The sequence below is a fragment of the Cynocephalus volans genome, chromosome 2, assembly GCF_027409185.1.
Source record: "Cynocephalus volans isolate mCynVol1 chromosome 2, mCynVol1.pri, whole genome shotgun sequence".
NCBI lineage: Eukaryota > Metazoa > Chordata > Mammalia > Dermoptera > Cynocephalidae > Cynocephalus > Cynocephalus volans.
The window spans coordinates 215000276-215015422 of NC_084461.1; the positions used below are offsets into that span (position 1 = coordinate 215000276).

At 42.9% G+C, this 15147-nt stretch overlaps 1 protein-coding gene across 1 annotated transcript in view; it reads left to right on the forward strand.

Annotated features, from left to right (window-relative positions):
* ABCA13 (ATP binding cassette subfamily A member 13) overlaps positions 1-15147 on the forward strand; it is a 446769-nt gene that overhangs the window by 416634 nt on the left and 14988 nt on the right. Inside the window, exon 59 of the mRNA XM_063086601.1 lies at positions 1306-1398. Coding sequence (XP_062942671.1) covers positions 1306-1398 — 93 coding nt within the window. The remainder of the gene's footprint in view (positions 1-1305; positions 1399-15147) is intronic.

Consider the following 15147-nt stretch of genomic DNA (forward strand, 5'->3'; position numbering starts at 1 on the left):
ATTTGTTTGTATGTTTATCAGCCACAAACAGTTCTTGGAATAGTCCCTGCGTGTGACTTGCTGTTTTTTCTCTATCGGATTTATATTGTGTTTCTAAACTAACGTATATGAGTTCTTTATAGCGAGTATATCAACCTCTACCCATTATGTTTGTTACAACTATTTATATGTTAGCTCTCTGTGTTTTGACACACTTATTAGGAGTTTATAGTTTTGCATTGTCAAGTATCTCAAAGGTCTCCTTCACAGTTTCTTCCATTGCTGTTATGCTTAGCAAGTGTGTTCTCATCCTCAAATCACTTATGTATTTGAGGTATGAGCATCTCATTTTGGGGTCTCTTATCTTGTTCTAATGCCATCTGACTTGTAATACTTTAGTGTGTTGCCTCACTTCAATTATTTTAGCTGTATAACAAATATTAACATTTTCTGGAGCAAGTCTTCTCCCCTGACTCTTCTCTTTCAATAATTTTCTTCCTTTCACTAAGTAAATTTAAAGACATACTTTATAAATATTTTCAGTATGTAAATATAGAAATAAATATATAAATGTTTATAAAGTTTTTCATGGGGATGATAAACTTAAAATTTCTATTGGTGTTACACTATACCTATGTTATAATTTATATTTTTATATAAATATAATTATCACAAACATTTATATAACATATTTGGTATTAAATAATATTAAATTACATTATAATTTAAATTATAATTGAAAATTAATGTTATATATAGCATTATTTTTTGTATTACATTATACACTATAGATAAATTATAATGTGTTTATATTTTATATATACTTATATTTTATATTTACACTAACATTATACTAAAATTGTTTTATAGTACACTAATTTTCATATTATAACAATTTTCTCATGTTTAAAATATCCTTTTTTTCATTTTTTTAATACCTCCTTCCATTGATTCAAGATTTCATTTGTGCCCTTTAGTAAAGTTTTCTTGTTTCTTTTTATAAAGCATTCACATTTTTTGGTTAAGATCACTCTTATTTATTTTGTATTTTTGTGCTATTGCTAAATGGTTCGCTCCCCTTAATTTTAGTAGTCTTCCTGGTACATGAAAATGCTTATAATTTTTTTAAATTGTGTAATTGGCTACCTAAAAATTCATCAATTTCAAAAGCATTTTATTTGGTTTCATGATGTATTTATATAAAAAAATTAAACAATTTTCACTAATGTTATTTTTGTCTACTTTTTATTTTTGAAGTTTGAGTCAAGCCTCGCATCTTTAGGACATGGCTCGTTTATATACATATTTCTTTTTCTTTCCTTCCAGCATGGAAGAATGTGAGGCTCTTTGCACAAGATTGACCATCATGGTCAATGGCAGCTTCAAGTGTCTTGGTTCTCCTCAGCACATTAAAAATAGGTATGTTGAATTTCTTTTTTTGTTTAAATGTTTACTATAAAGTCATTAGTATGATGCTTTAGAGACAGTTATGATCCAGTCACCTCCTGGCATAAAATAGAAGATGTAGGCCCTGAGAAGTTAAAGGGTGTGTTTAAAATACCTTAACTATGAACATGCTAATTACTCTGATTAGATCATCACACATTTTATACATGTATTGAGGTATAACTCTGTACCCTGTAACTATGTACAGTTAATATTTTTCAATAAAAAAGTAATTTTAAAAAATACCATAACTAGTCACTAATCAAAGACAGAGCCCAGTGTTTTTTCTACAGCATTTTGGGGTTTTTTTTCCCCCCAGGAAGACATTGTACCTTCATTGTAGTAACATTAGTAGGGTTGGGAATATAATATCCAAGTCAAAATGAAGACAGGATAAGAAATGTCCTCATTGCATAAAAAATGCCTGATAAAAAGGTTGTACCAATATATCCCTTATCCAGAGAGAGTCAGAGTTCCCATTTTACCATACCAAACACTGTACTTTTAAAAAGATCTCTATCAATTTAAGAGGGTAAAAGAGGGTTGTTGTTATTGCTTTTTACTTGCACTAAATAAAGACTTTTTTTCCCCCTGTGCTTGTTAATCTCTTAAATTTCTTGCTGGTTAATTGCCTCGTCATGTCTTTTTCCCATGACTTTTTGGAATCTTCATGATTTTGTTATCAGTTTCTATGAGTACTTTTGTGTCCTGGTATAACTTTTCTTTTTTTTTTTTTCTTTTTCTATTTTTAAGGTTAGAGTTGCCTTAATGATTTTCTAATTTTCTTTTCATTTGTTGTTTGAGCTGTTACTCTTTATAAAGAAAATTTATTAATGTATATTGATAAAGCTTTCATTTTCATTGATTCTAACCTTTTTAAAGGTTAGAATTCTCAAGCAGAGATTTGGTGATTATATATATATATATATATATATATATATATATTTTTTTTTTTTTATTTTCTGGAGAAAATAACTAATGCTTTGGATTGAGATGACATGTTAGGGCGTGAATGTCAATTTCCCAGTGGCTCAGAGTTAGGCTCTGCTGGAACAGTCAACTGCACTGTTGCTTGCTGCTTAGGGTCAATCTCTTGTCAGGTGAACCTACGGGTAACTGGGAAACTTTTCTCAGCATGTACTCTGCTCGCCTTGCATAAGTTTCATCAAAAGAAAACTGATATTTTATACTACTTAACCTTCACGAATGCCTTCATGAAGTTTTATAGCCCATTCATGATTGTTGGGTGATTTATGTCTGAATTTAACTATTTGCCTTGCATGAGGGTTACTAAAGTTGGCTGCCAGAGCCAGAAGGACAAAACACCTGGGAAGGGCTACCCTCCCGTGAGTACGGTCTGCGTACCCAACTATCTCTGCGTGCTTCTGACTTTTGGTTCTGATGATGTGCTATATGGGCTGAGGATCAAGTGGTAGTGAATATGAACTCTGAATGATATTAAGCAAGAAATGTCTTGTGGGTTATTGGTTGAAACATTGAACTTAATACAGTTTTGAAAATACTTGGTAAAGTTTGTATTCTCCTATAACAAATAAACCTATAATAAATAAACATATGACTGCCTGTATTTCCATAATATTGAAATGAAGAATAAAGGATTAATCATGAAATAGCATCATCAGCTGGATTTTTCACATTCTTGGGTGTCCACGCCTGGGAGTCCTCAACATCAGTTCCCATTTCTCTCCCCGTGATGTGAAGGTGTTGATGTGGAGGAGAGAATCCGCAGTAGGGCTCCCTCCTCCTCCTCTCCGTCCCTTTTTTGTGTGCCATGATCCTTAAGCACTCTTGTTCTGGGGGCATTACAGCATCCAGGAGCTGGACTCTTGTTTCAGACACTCTTATCCACACCTCAGAGGGCAGGAAACAGTTATCTGTGGGGCTTTTGTTACAAGGGCAGAAAGGAGATTGTCTCCCAAGTGTCCCGATGACATCACCATAGGATACGACCTTGAGTGGTGACTTGAAGGTGACTGGTGGTGTCTAGTGGTGACTCTGGACTTGTTTTGTAGGTGGCCTGAGTGCTAAGGCACCCACTGGGCTTCTACAGACAGGACACTGGAGCAGAGATGAGTGCCTGGCCCTGGTTTCCCCTGAGTGTCTGCCATGTGACCTCTCTGCTCCTGTCTCCTCAGCTAGAACATGGGTCGTCATGGACTATACGAGCGTGAAAGAACTTAGGAGAGGGCCTGGGACAGGCCATGGTGTGATGTTTATTACCATTATTACGGCATGTGATTTGTGTAGATGTGGCTCCCCTTCCCGGTGCCTCCCATTGGTACATTGCAGGAGCAGGGAGCACGGGAGGGAGCCAATCAGTGAGCTGGCTCAGCCATAGTCCTCATGCGAGCGAATGCGAGCCACAGCCGAACCCACGGATGGAAATGCATGTTGACGAGCAGTGGGTTTGCGCGGGAGTATGCTGCTGAGAGCATCCGCAACATGTGCGGTGGCCAGGAGACTTGTGCATTGGAGAACAGGAAGAGTCAAAGGTGGTCTTGCAATTTGGGCTTGAGGGAACATAAACAGAGTGAGGAGTGAGGAAGAAAGAGTAGGGAGCCAGGGGGATGTGGGAAGAGGATCTGAGGAGCTAACTCAGGAGAAAGGAATGGTTTGGGAGGGAAGGTCCTGAGTCCGGATTGGCAGGACTTCCCGTGGAGGTGCAGGAGGCTGGCAGGTGCAACCCAGACTTGAGCTGGGGGATATCTGCCTAATGGGGAGAGCTGAAGCCAGGAGTGGCAGAAACCCCACAGAGGCAGGACCAGAGGGCCAAGCAGAGGGAGGGCAGGGCTGGGACCTCAGGACCATAAGGGCAGGTACAGCAAGAGCTGCTAGGATAGTCAGGTAGAGCAAAGCCAGGAGAGAGCCAGGCTTAGCCACCGTCTAGCTTCTGAAGCACAGTGCTGATCTTGACCTCTCTGACCATCAGAAACCGTCACCCTTCAGTACCACTTTCAGCAGGAGCCTGAGGCTTGTACCCAGTGTGCTAGTTCACACGTAAAACAGCCATCGTTTAGGGTGGGGGAGAGAAAGCAGAAAGGGGATATAAGGAGGAGAAAAATGAAGAGCCCCAGACACATAAAGACAAGGACAGAATGTGGCTGGAATGTAGACAGATGGATAAAAAAGAAAAAGGAAATAGGAGAGAGCAGTGCAACTGCCCAAACCAAAGAACTGACCCACCAGGTCCTGACCCTGTGGCACAGGCAGAGACTGAGAGCGATGGGACGCCAGATGAAAAACAGCACTTCCCTGGGATCTCTGGCCCTGTCCTGGCCCCCTGAGTCTGTCCCCCCTCTCTCAATCTGGAGAGCAAGACCAGGTTCAGGGACCGTCCCCCACCTCCAATCTGCAAGGGTCACTGTCCTTACCACCCTCTGTTGGTGGTTTTGGTCGGCCCCCTACTCACAGTGCCCAGATGTTTCCCTCCTGCTGTGCTCATTTGACTTTCTTCTCTGGGTCCTGAGTGAAGCCCACAGTACTCCACCATCGCAGAAGGGTTCCTCCAGAGGACCCCAAACCTGATGCCCCTGCTCCTATCTGAGCATTAAGGCCCCAGCGCCCTGCTGCAAGTCTGGACCTGCCTCCTCCCCAGCCCACTGCTTTAAAACATAGCACATTGATAGAAAAATTGAGGTACAGTAAGGCCAACAGATCAGAAAATGACTGCCATTGAAAGGACAGTTTGTTACTCACAGTTCCCATGAGGAGGGTGCACCCCACACAGGGACACATGAGGGAGCATCATGGCAGTCGGAAAGCAGAAAGGAGAGGCAGGAGGATGTGGGCAGAAGCCTCTATTGTGGGTTCCATGGGAAAGAACAGGCGAGGCAGGGTACTCAGGGCTGGCTAGCCTAAAGGATGTCAGAAGCTCTGGGACATAGGGCCTGTCCCCAACTGCCTGATATCTTGCCCTGGGGTGATTAGGGCAGATGGTTAGTGGCCCAGAGTATGAGAGACCCATAGAGGAGGGCTGGGGTGTCAGCTCTGGGTCTGCTGATTTGTGTTTGAAAAATGCATTTGCAGGCAAGTTGTTTACTCTCTTTAGGAACTGGCTAGCTTGTGCGGGGCAGGGTGGGGCGGGGGTAGGCTGTCCAGGATCAGCAAGGCTCCAGATGTCAAAGCATCAGAAGTACAGAAAATAAAAGGAATGGTTAATGTACCCCATCCCCAGGACTCAGCGAGGCCAAGTAGAGGCACAGGCATGAAGGCCCCATGTTTCCTCTGGTGGAGGAAGCCAAACCTGCCCACTTTGGAGAGGAAGGCAGGAGCTGTGGCTTTGCTGAGGGCCCTGAAATCCCATCCTCTTCCTTGGTGTAGAGTTTTGCTCTTTCTGGAAAGATTTTCAATTGCATATCTCAGTGCTATTGTCTATACCATGAATTTGCAAACACTGAGGTTATGGAGTTGTCCTGTTGAAAACGAAGATCCTGGAACCCTGGTCTACATGCAATCTATTGCTCTGTGTGACCAGTATGAGCCAGTCTTCCCTGGCGAAGGGTCACTGAGAAAAATGGATGCAGTAGATAAGTATCCAGTTTGAGTGCGTCCATTGAAATCAGGTAATTTCTTTCACTCTGATGCTGTTTCTTGCCCAAGCTATAATTTAGAAAAAGTCAATCAGCATTAGAGCTTTCAGTGGTAAAATTGAGGCTGTATGCTTCTGACATTTAGTATTACTTTAATAAACATTTATTGAAACCCATCAGTAGGATACGAGGTTGGTCCGATTCAGTCTGCACACACATTGGTGCTGATAATCGCATAGAGTGAGACATGCACACACCCGGGGATATCATAGGGCCCAGTGGGCCACACGTTATAGAAAAAACATCACATGTGGGGTCTTGAGGAGGAGAAGACCTTTTAGGTTTGAGGAAATAGGGAAGTCTCTCAGTCCTTGAAGTACAGGTAAAATTTGGTGAAAAGGAGATTTAATCCTAGATTGCATTTAGTAATAAATATATCACTACAGAAGCAGAATTTGGGAGACAGTATAGAGATGCAAACATGCCAGTCAGAGGAGAGTGTAGATTTCAACACTGAGATGAAAGTAAATCGTCAGGCAAAGTAAAATAATTATGGTTTTTTTAAAAACATTCCCTGAGCAACCCTAGGCTTTGCAGTCCTAGCTTGGGTTTCTCAAATTCGGCTATTTCATTTGGGTTGGATAACTCTTGGTGGTGGGAGGCTGTCCTGCACCTGCTGGATGTTTAGCAGAATCCCTGGCCTCTGCATCACCCCCACCCAAATCATAACAACTAAAAATGTCTCCAGACATTTGCACTCTCAGGGTGCAAATCTTCCAAGCTAAGAACCACTGTCTTAGCTGGTACTTTGTGCCTCATCCTCAGAGAGTTTGCAGATTGATGGGACACATAATCACAGAGTAGAGACTTGGACAAGACACCACAAAGCAGACTCATCAGTGGCCCCTGCCCTTTCTGTGACCGGATCTCTGAACAGCAGCTTGCTCAGTGGCTAAGAGGAGGGGGGTCTGGAGGAGGAGCATGTCAGGAAACAGGCATGGGATGGTGGTGATGCTGCATGCTGGGTGTTTGCTTCCCACGGGCTGACCCTCTGGGCCCCGAGTGACCTCATTTTGCATATGCTCCAGGGCCATGTGCGAAGATGCCCTCCTTCCTCAGCTTTAGTCCAGTCCCAGTGTGGGACTTAGGAAGTCACAGCTGAGAGCCAAGGACCTGATGGGAACTGGGAACTCTGCAGGTTAGGGTCACTCGATGTCCTTCCCTGCTCCTCTGATCACACCCTCCCCTCTCCACCTCAGGGTCTTTTTCTCTTGCACACCTGGCTTGGACCGCCCCCTACCATGGGTGCCCAGGACGATTCTCTCCTCCTCCTTGAGACTCTTCTGGCCTTTCTGACTCTTGGCATTTTCTTCCCTTTGCTTGTGCTTTCTCTGCATAGTAATGAGCTCTTTCTCTTCTTTGGCATACAATTGCATCCTGCCTGCCAAAAGATCTGTTTGTACAGTGTTTAATTTCCACAAACCTGCCTTGTTCCATGTTGACATTATGCTCTTTTATCAGTCCTGCTATTGCCTTGTGCTCTTGGAGATACAGTTTGAGGGTAATGAAAACCAGTCCTGGTGACTTTGGCCTGCAAAAACCTGGGAGAATTACACCAACGAGGCCATACAGTATGTGGTATTGAAAGGTTTAGGTTCTGGTTCCCCAGGAGGATTGGTTTGCCAGACTCTAAATTCACTACTTCCTAAATTGATGTTCTACTTTGTCATCAAGCTCTAGATCTTCTTGCTATAGTTTCTTAAAGTGTCTTATATGATACTTCTAAGTGGTTAAACAGTGCCTCTAACTTCAGACTGCTTCTAACTTCAATATATCTTTTAAATGTTGTCTGTGTTCATAAGCTAAGAACCAACCATGTTCAAATTTAAGAATCTTGTTTGTACTTTCTTGTTTCAATGAAAGAAGCCAACAATGGATTGCTGTTAATGGGATTCACCTGAAGGGATTTCCCCGACTCTGGGACCTCCTCCTGCTGTTTTTGGCTTTGGCTTGCACCCCCTACCCCCAATCCTGAATCTAGCACGGATGGGGAGATCTGTTCAAAACTGGTGACTGATTTTCTAGAAGGGCTGAGAGGATCTAGAGTTCAGAATATCAGGAGCTCATCCTTGTTGAGGGAAGTGGCATTCTCACCCTCCCCACAGACATCTTGACTTCATCCTGGTGCCTCCCTGCTGCACCATGTTTCAAACTTCAGAAGTCACCAAGTTCCCCCTCACCCCCATTGCAGCCTGCACACCCCTTGCCAAGCTTGTGAGGTCTTCACACAACACTCTTCAGATGTCCTCTTTAACTGCCCATCCCTCCTCAGCATAAAAAACACACACCCTCTGGATGGTTTGCTCTTTCTGGGGTTCTTCCCTCTCCTAATCCATGCTCTACTTCCCAGTTTTTCTAGGCTGGCCCCCAGTTACTTCTGGGCTGTACCTGTGTCCTGCTTCCCTCTCAGAGCTGGAGAGGTCAGAATGCTGCTGGGTGACCTCCCTTCAGACTCAAGAGACCCTGGGAAAATTTCTGTAAAGCTACATGACTACGCCGGTTGTCTGCTTGAGGCAATAGCTGCACTAATTGTATGGCTGGGCATTTCTTAACTAAAGCCAAAACGTTTCATTATTTTAGTTATACTAAGTTTCCATTTGTATTGTCAGGGCTAGGGCTCAGACTCTTCAAACTCAGACCCCTCACATGCCAGGCTGGATCACCAGACTCCTCACACGCAGGTCCATGCTAGGTAACCGGGAAAGTTCCTGGGATCCGTTGGCAGACAACACAAGCTCAGTCCTCAGCAGCAGCAGTGACGGTGGCTTCCTGGAGGGTCCTGGGGCCCTGGCAGCAACAGCTCGCAGCAACAGCTTGCAGCAACAGCATCCAGCAGCAGTAGCAACCTCCCCATGGCACCCCTGGGGGCATCCCGGGGGCGGGGGGCATTGTGGATCAGAGCCACTGGTCCTTTACACTTAAGTCCATAACCCAGAACACCTGGGCGCACATGCACAATTACATTAGTCAATAGCCAAGGAACATCTGGGCGCATGTGCATATTTGCATCAAATGCTCGGCAAGATTCTGAACACGTGAGGGGCCCTGACCATTTTCCCATATTTTCCCAACAATTCCCTTCTCCCACTTTGGCCTTTTTCTCTTGGTCTCTGGCAAAGGAAAAGCTACACTGTGTGAAGTTTGTAGAGTCTGTCCATAACCTGCAGTCCCAGATCATCTCTCAGCCCTGGTGTGGCCCCTTCTTCTGCATTGTTATCTTCCCCTCTCCCCGCTTTTCCTCACGTGTAAATGTCCCTCTTCTCTAACAGTCCTAGTCCTCATCCTTTGTCTGGTTGCTATGATGTAAACATACATTCTCTCCCGTACTGTACTAAACACCGCACATAGGTTATCTAGCAGGCTGGATAATAATATTAAGAACCAACACTTATGTAGTGCTTTCTCTATGCCAGCTCTACCTGCTTTATACTTATTAATCAATTTCTTCCTCATGACAGTCATATGATGTAGCTATGATGATTACCTCCATTTTACAGGCATAGAAAGTGAGTCACAGGAAGGTGAAGCAGCTTTGCCAGGGTTGCCAGCAGTAAGTGGGGGAACTGGGATTTGAACCCCAGCATTTTGGTTCCACTTTGCTCTATAGTGTATATCCTTGTGACTATTCCCGTTGAATAAATGAAGACAGTGAGCCTCATCCCAGCAATGAAGCTGGGGTTCAGCTGTGGCCAGACTGACTCCAGAGCCCACAGTCTGACCACGGTGCGTCCTGCCTCCTTCCTGCTGCAGCACATCCCAGAGCCACGTGCGTGGACACACGCAGCTCTTGCTGTGTCTTCAGCTGCGTCTGCCCCAGCACCTCTCTCCATTCTTGTAGAAATTCCATCACCCCACTCATTTAGTACATATTCCTAATCTACCTCCTTGATGTGATCTCACAGAATTTCTCTTTATTCATCATCCTTCTTTTTCTTTGTTCCTGTCTCTGAGAAAGAAATTTGTCTCTTTGTCAAGTGTCTTTCTTCTACCTGTTTGATAATAACATGACCTTCCCTTCTGAGCCCTTCCTCCAGTGGTTTTCTTCTTTTTCTTTTATGTCTTTGATCTTTTGCTAGCAGTCATGAGCTGTATTCATCTGTTAGTAACGGAATACCAACCACATTGACTTAACCATATTCATTTCCATATGTAATAAGAATCCAGAGGGTATTGGCGTTAGTTCAGTGGCTCTAGTCTCTACAATTACTTGGTCCCAGAATGGCTTCTGCAACTTCACCCATCAGATCCACGTTCCAGGCAACAAGCAAGAGGAGCAGGGAAAAGCAAAAAAGAGCACATGTCAACTGTCTGTCCCTTCTTAAAGAAGCTTTCTGGCAAATTCCCACCCAGCAACTTGTACTTGTTTCATTTGTTACCCTGGTTACTAGGAAACATAAGAAATGTGGACTGTAGCTGGCCACTTGCTAATTAAATAAAGTTAGATTTCTGTTACTGAAGAAGTGCAGGAAAATGGATGTTGGGTGAGCTGCCTGCAGTCTGGCTCGTTTTCCTGATTGGATTTTTTTCTTCAGTTGACATTAGGTTGAGCAGTCTGAGCTCTAGGGACTACTGGGCTTCCAATTCAAGACTGTCATGTGGTATGGAAGAGCCCTATGTGTAATAGAGATTCATATCCTTGTGTGTGTATGTGCAGCTGAGTTAACAAAGAGCTAGAGTGGAGTGGCAGCCACCTGATAGCCAGGCATGGCTAGAACTAACCTCGCTGGCACCAGTGGGCACCCGTGTTTTGCCCCAGGCAGTTAGGGATGCACGGAATGCTCCACACCATAGTTTGACCATATCCTGAGAACTCTGATAGCTGCCTTTTCTCTTGCATCCTGTGAGCACATTCATAACCCACCTGGAGGCAACCAGTAAGAGCTGTGCTCTGCTCCTGTTTGCCTTTCCCTCCCTTGCAGCGGTAAAAACAGTCCTCCCAGGGAGGAAAAATAAAACATGCTTCTCTGAAGCACAGAGATTACAATTTGAAGACAACAGGCCAATTTCTGATTGGGGAGGGGGGGAAAGGCTGCTTGTTTATAAACAAAACAAAGCTTTAAATGATTTAAAGAAAATCTTTAAGATTATGAGAATTTTTATTTCTTTGAGTTGTCAAACATGAAAACTTTGGGAATCAAGAATAAAAGTGGAATAACCTCCAAAGGATGCTGTCATAGATATGGGATTCAGCCATTCATTGTAAAATAGGAAGAGTAGTCGGGAAGATCTTTTTTTTTCCCCCCTGAATTTTCTTCAAAAAATGAAAGGAGGCATAATGATGTTTGAGCTCTCAAGCTACCACTATCTGGGTAGCTGCAGATTAATATATCACCTTATGTGATACCATATGCTTCAGTGTGGCAACTTTGATTTGATACTTCTGTAAAGCATTACTATAAACATAAAAGCTCAGATTTAGATTACATCCCCAAATAAAAACTGACTCATTTAAAAATGAAATAGATAATTCAGTATGTTTATGTCATTTTCACAAATGGGGAAGAAAGTTTGTACATGAGCACATAAAATGATTTCTGCCATCATGTGGAACTCTGGAATGAAGAATTACATTTCACTACATTTTACCTTATTTTAAAGCACCATATAACTCAACTGCTACTACTAGCCACTGAATTAACTCTCTTTACTAGAAGTGGTTTTACTAAGTGGGAGAAGTTCACTCACCTCCATGTCCTCAGCATGTTTTCACCCCCACTGCTAGGTGTCATTTGTCATCTCATTTGTTTTCACAACATCTTGTTGGATGAACACTGTGTTGCTCTCACATAGTTACCTGGGAGGAGTATTTGATTCTCGTGCCCTTCTCATGCTGGACATTTCAGTGGTACACCTCTCGTCTTGGAAATTCAGATCACAAATGATGCCACACAGAGCTGTTGCTTCACCAAAGGGGAACAACCTGCTTTCATTTTCTGATATTTTCTGTTAAGAATAAACAAACTGCTATCACTCATGATGAAGCTGGGTAATGGAAGTGTTGGAGATATCTGTACGTGGATGGAGTTTTTTTTTTACTGGGGACTCAGACTCGCATCATGAATCCTGTTTTTTCACTCACATTTGTTAAACAGTTACTATAGAGAGGATGATAATGTGATTCCTGATCTTAATGAACTCACAGTGTCATGTCAGAGACAGACACATACTGATGAACGCAACACAATGATGATTGTTCTAAGAGACTGGTGAGCAGAATGCTGTGCGATGCAACTCAGTTTAAATCAGCACACATTACTGAATGTTTATGTAGTGCCAGGGCCTCAGGACTGGGTAGTGAACAAGTCACGAAAATCAAACACTGAGACTCTGAGTGCCTCAAGAAGATTTCAAAGCACTCGAGGGAGAAGTTAGGAGTAGGGAGAATGAACACCTTGTGTTTTAAGTAAAGGATTGGTGTGGTGGCTTCATGGGCAAGGAGGCATTTAAACCAAGTATGTGCATAGGTGGCTAATGAAGTACAAATGCTTCAGAGATAGAGACATAGAATAATGCAGAGTATGTTTGGGAATAACTTGACTGTAAATGAGGCACAGGTAGAATAGTGGGGCATACACTTGCAAACAATCTGCGGGATCAGATTGTGGGAGGATTTAATTCCAGGGTAAAAATGGCAAAACAAAGGGAAGCAACAAGAGACAGGAGAAAGAGTGGCCTATTAAATGGCTATTTTTGATTTAGCTGGAAGTAAAATAAGAGGAACTGAAGTGAGCTGGTGACAGAGCACATGGAGAAGAATAGCATTGGCGTGGGAGGCATTGCGTTAAAAACAACACAACTTTACAATGAACTGACCTGGGGCTTAAGGAAAGGAGGAGGCTTTGGGTTTGGGAGATGGAAAGACAGTGATGTCATTAGAGAGACTGACAAGCGGGGCAGGGCTGTGATGGTGAGGAGGACTGTGGTTTGGGGCATGCTCCCTGGGAGGCTCTGGTGGGCCATTTAAATGATTCATAAAGCAGAAACACTATGGATATTCTGCCCTGTGTGCTTTTTGGTACGGCAGGAGGCAGGAGAGGAAAGCCGAAGGTGGGAGCGATGACTGCCTCTGCTTGAGACAGAGGGAGGGAGTGGCTGAGCTCACCATAGCTTTGAACCAGTGTTTATAAACTGCAGTCAGGCGAGCTCAGATCCATGCTGCTGCTTTTATTTTAATTGTTACTAAACATAGGCCATTTGCCAAATGCTTTACGTGCACTGTCTCATTTAATCCTTCCAGCATAAATGGCTATTATTTTACCCACTTCACCATCAGGAAACCAAGACTGAAAGGAGTTAAGCAGTTGGCCCAAAACACAGAGTTACTATTGAAAGAAGAAGTTTTCAACTCAGTTTCTTGACTGGAAGTTTCTTATTCTTTCCATCCCACTGCTATAGTCTCAGCTAACTTTGTCTACAACGGATTAAAGAAGAGAGCTCCGCTTCAAGGAGATGTCATGGACATTTCCATGATGAAAGCCACAAAATTCTTCTGTTGAATTTACTTCCTGTTGTATTTACTGAGAAAATGGACTACCTTCTTCTGAAAACAGGGGCAGACTCCTTTTTGAAAGCTAGCATGGTTTGAGGAAATCACAGAGATTAAGTGTCAGACCTTTATGACTTTGAAAAAGTTATTTAACGTCTCCGAAAGGTAGTTTTTAAAATTCAGTAGGGATAATAATATACATTTTATAGTATTTTGAGAAGAAATGGGGAAATATACCAACCATGTTTCCCCCTGAGGGTATTGCGCTTCCTCTTTCCTCCCGTGTAAAGTTCTCCTGAAAGAGAAACATGCTAGTCAGATCTCTGCTCATCTGTCACCTCTTCAGAGAGATTTCCAGTAACCATTCCAGCCATTCATAGAAGCAGAAGAACCCCTGGGTGTTAGCAGACAGCATGGCCACCTGGAAATAACCTTCCATTTTCCAGCTTTCACTACAAGCTACATGAGACCGAAGAGTTATAGGAGGAAGACGTGTGCAACTTCAGAGGTATGAATTTGCAGGGAGGACTATGCATTGTTTCTGCCCCTTTCTTCCTTCCTTCTGACTTGAATGCGGATGTGATGGTTAGAGATGAAGCAGCTACATTGGGCCACGAAGTGTCCTTAGAAATGGAGCCTGTGAAGTGCGGCAGCAGTATAGGAAGAACCCAAAGAATGCTCTGTCTGCTCTGGGCTTCCTGGCTTCAGACTTGAAGCTCACTAGCAGCACTGCTGTCTTGGGTTTTCTGTCACTCATTCATAAATCTAAACAGACTAATATTCTCATTCCCTCTAACACATCAAATACAACATTAATTTGCTCACCTGCTTATTTTCTACCTCTATGCAGTGGAATGTAAACTTTCTGAGGGTAGAATTTGTTTTGGTTTACTTCTGTATCCCTAACATTTGGGACAGTGTCTGGCTCATGACACTTGCTCAAAGTATTATTTGAACAGATGAATGAATATGTTAATGAACAAATGTAAAATAGCACACGCCTTTGCTTAATGATAGTTCCTTTCAGATTTCTATAACTGGGCTCTAAAAGAGTAATTGCCATGGAAAACGATTCTGTTGAGCTTAATAAACTACTACTAATAATAACAATAATTGACCTCTTTGATGAAGACTTTTATTCAGATCGCATTTATCTCTAGACAGGGTGAAGCCTGCTGTCTTTCAAAACAGTCTGCATTGCTCACTGCTAGGTTGCTGCTTTTAGAAGCAGAGCTCTGTGTTTACTCAGCATCTCCATTAACAGAAACTATCAGGTGTGTGATTCAGACCTAATTGCTGCCACAGCCTTGGCAATATTTTGCTGTCACCTTCTCAGCTGTATAGCCACATTCAGCACTGATGCACACTGGCTTGCCAAGAACTAATGTGCAGGGCAGACAGTAAAAATGTGTTGTGCTAAAACTCAACTGCACACTATGAGAGTACGACTTCTGATTGTAAATTCAGCCTGAGCATGAGAAAACACAGCCTAGCCAAGAAAATGGATTACTATTGGACAGAACTATATTTTAAGTTTAAAATGAATCAGGTTGGGATTTGGGAAAAGACTTTTTACTCTAGGTTTAAAATAATCAGCCCAGAATTTGTGTGTGTATGCATGTATGC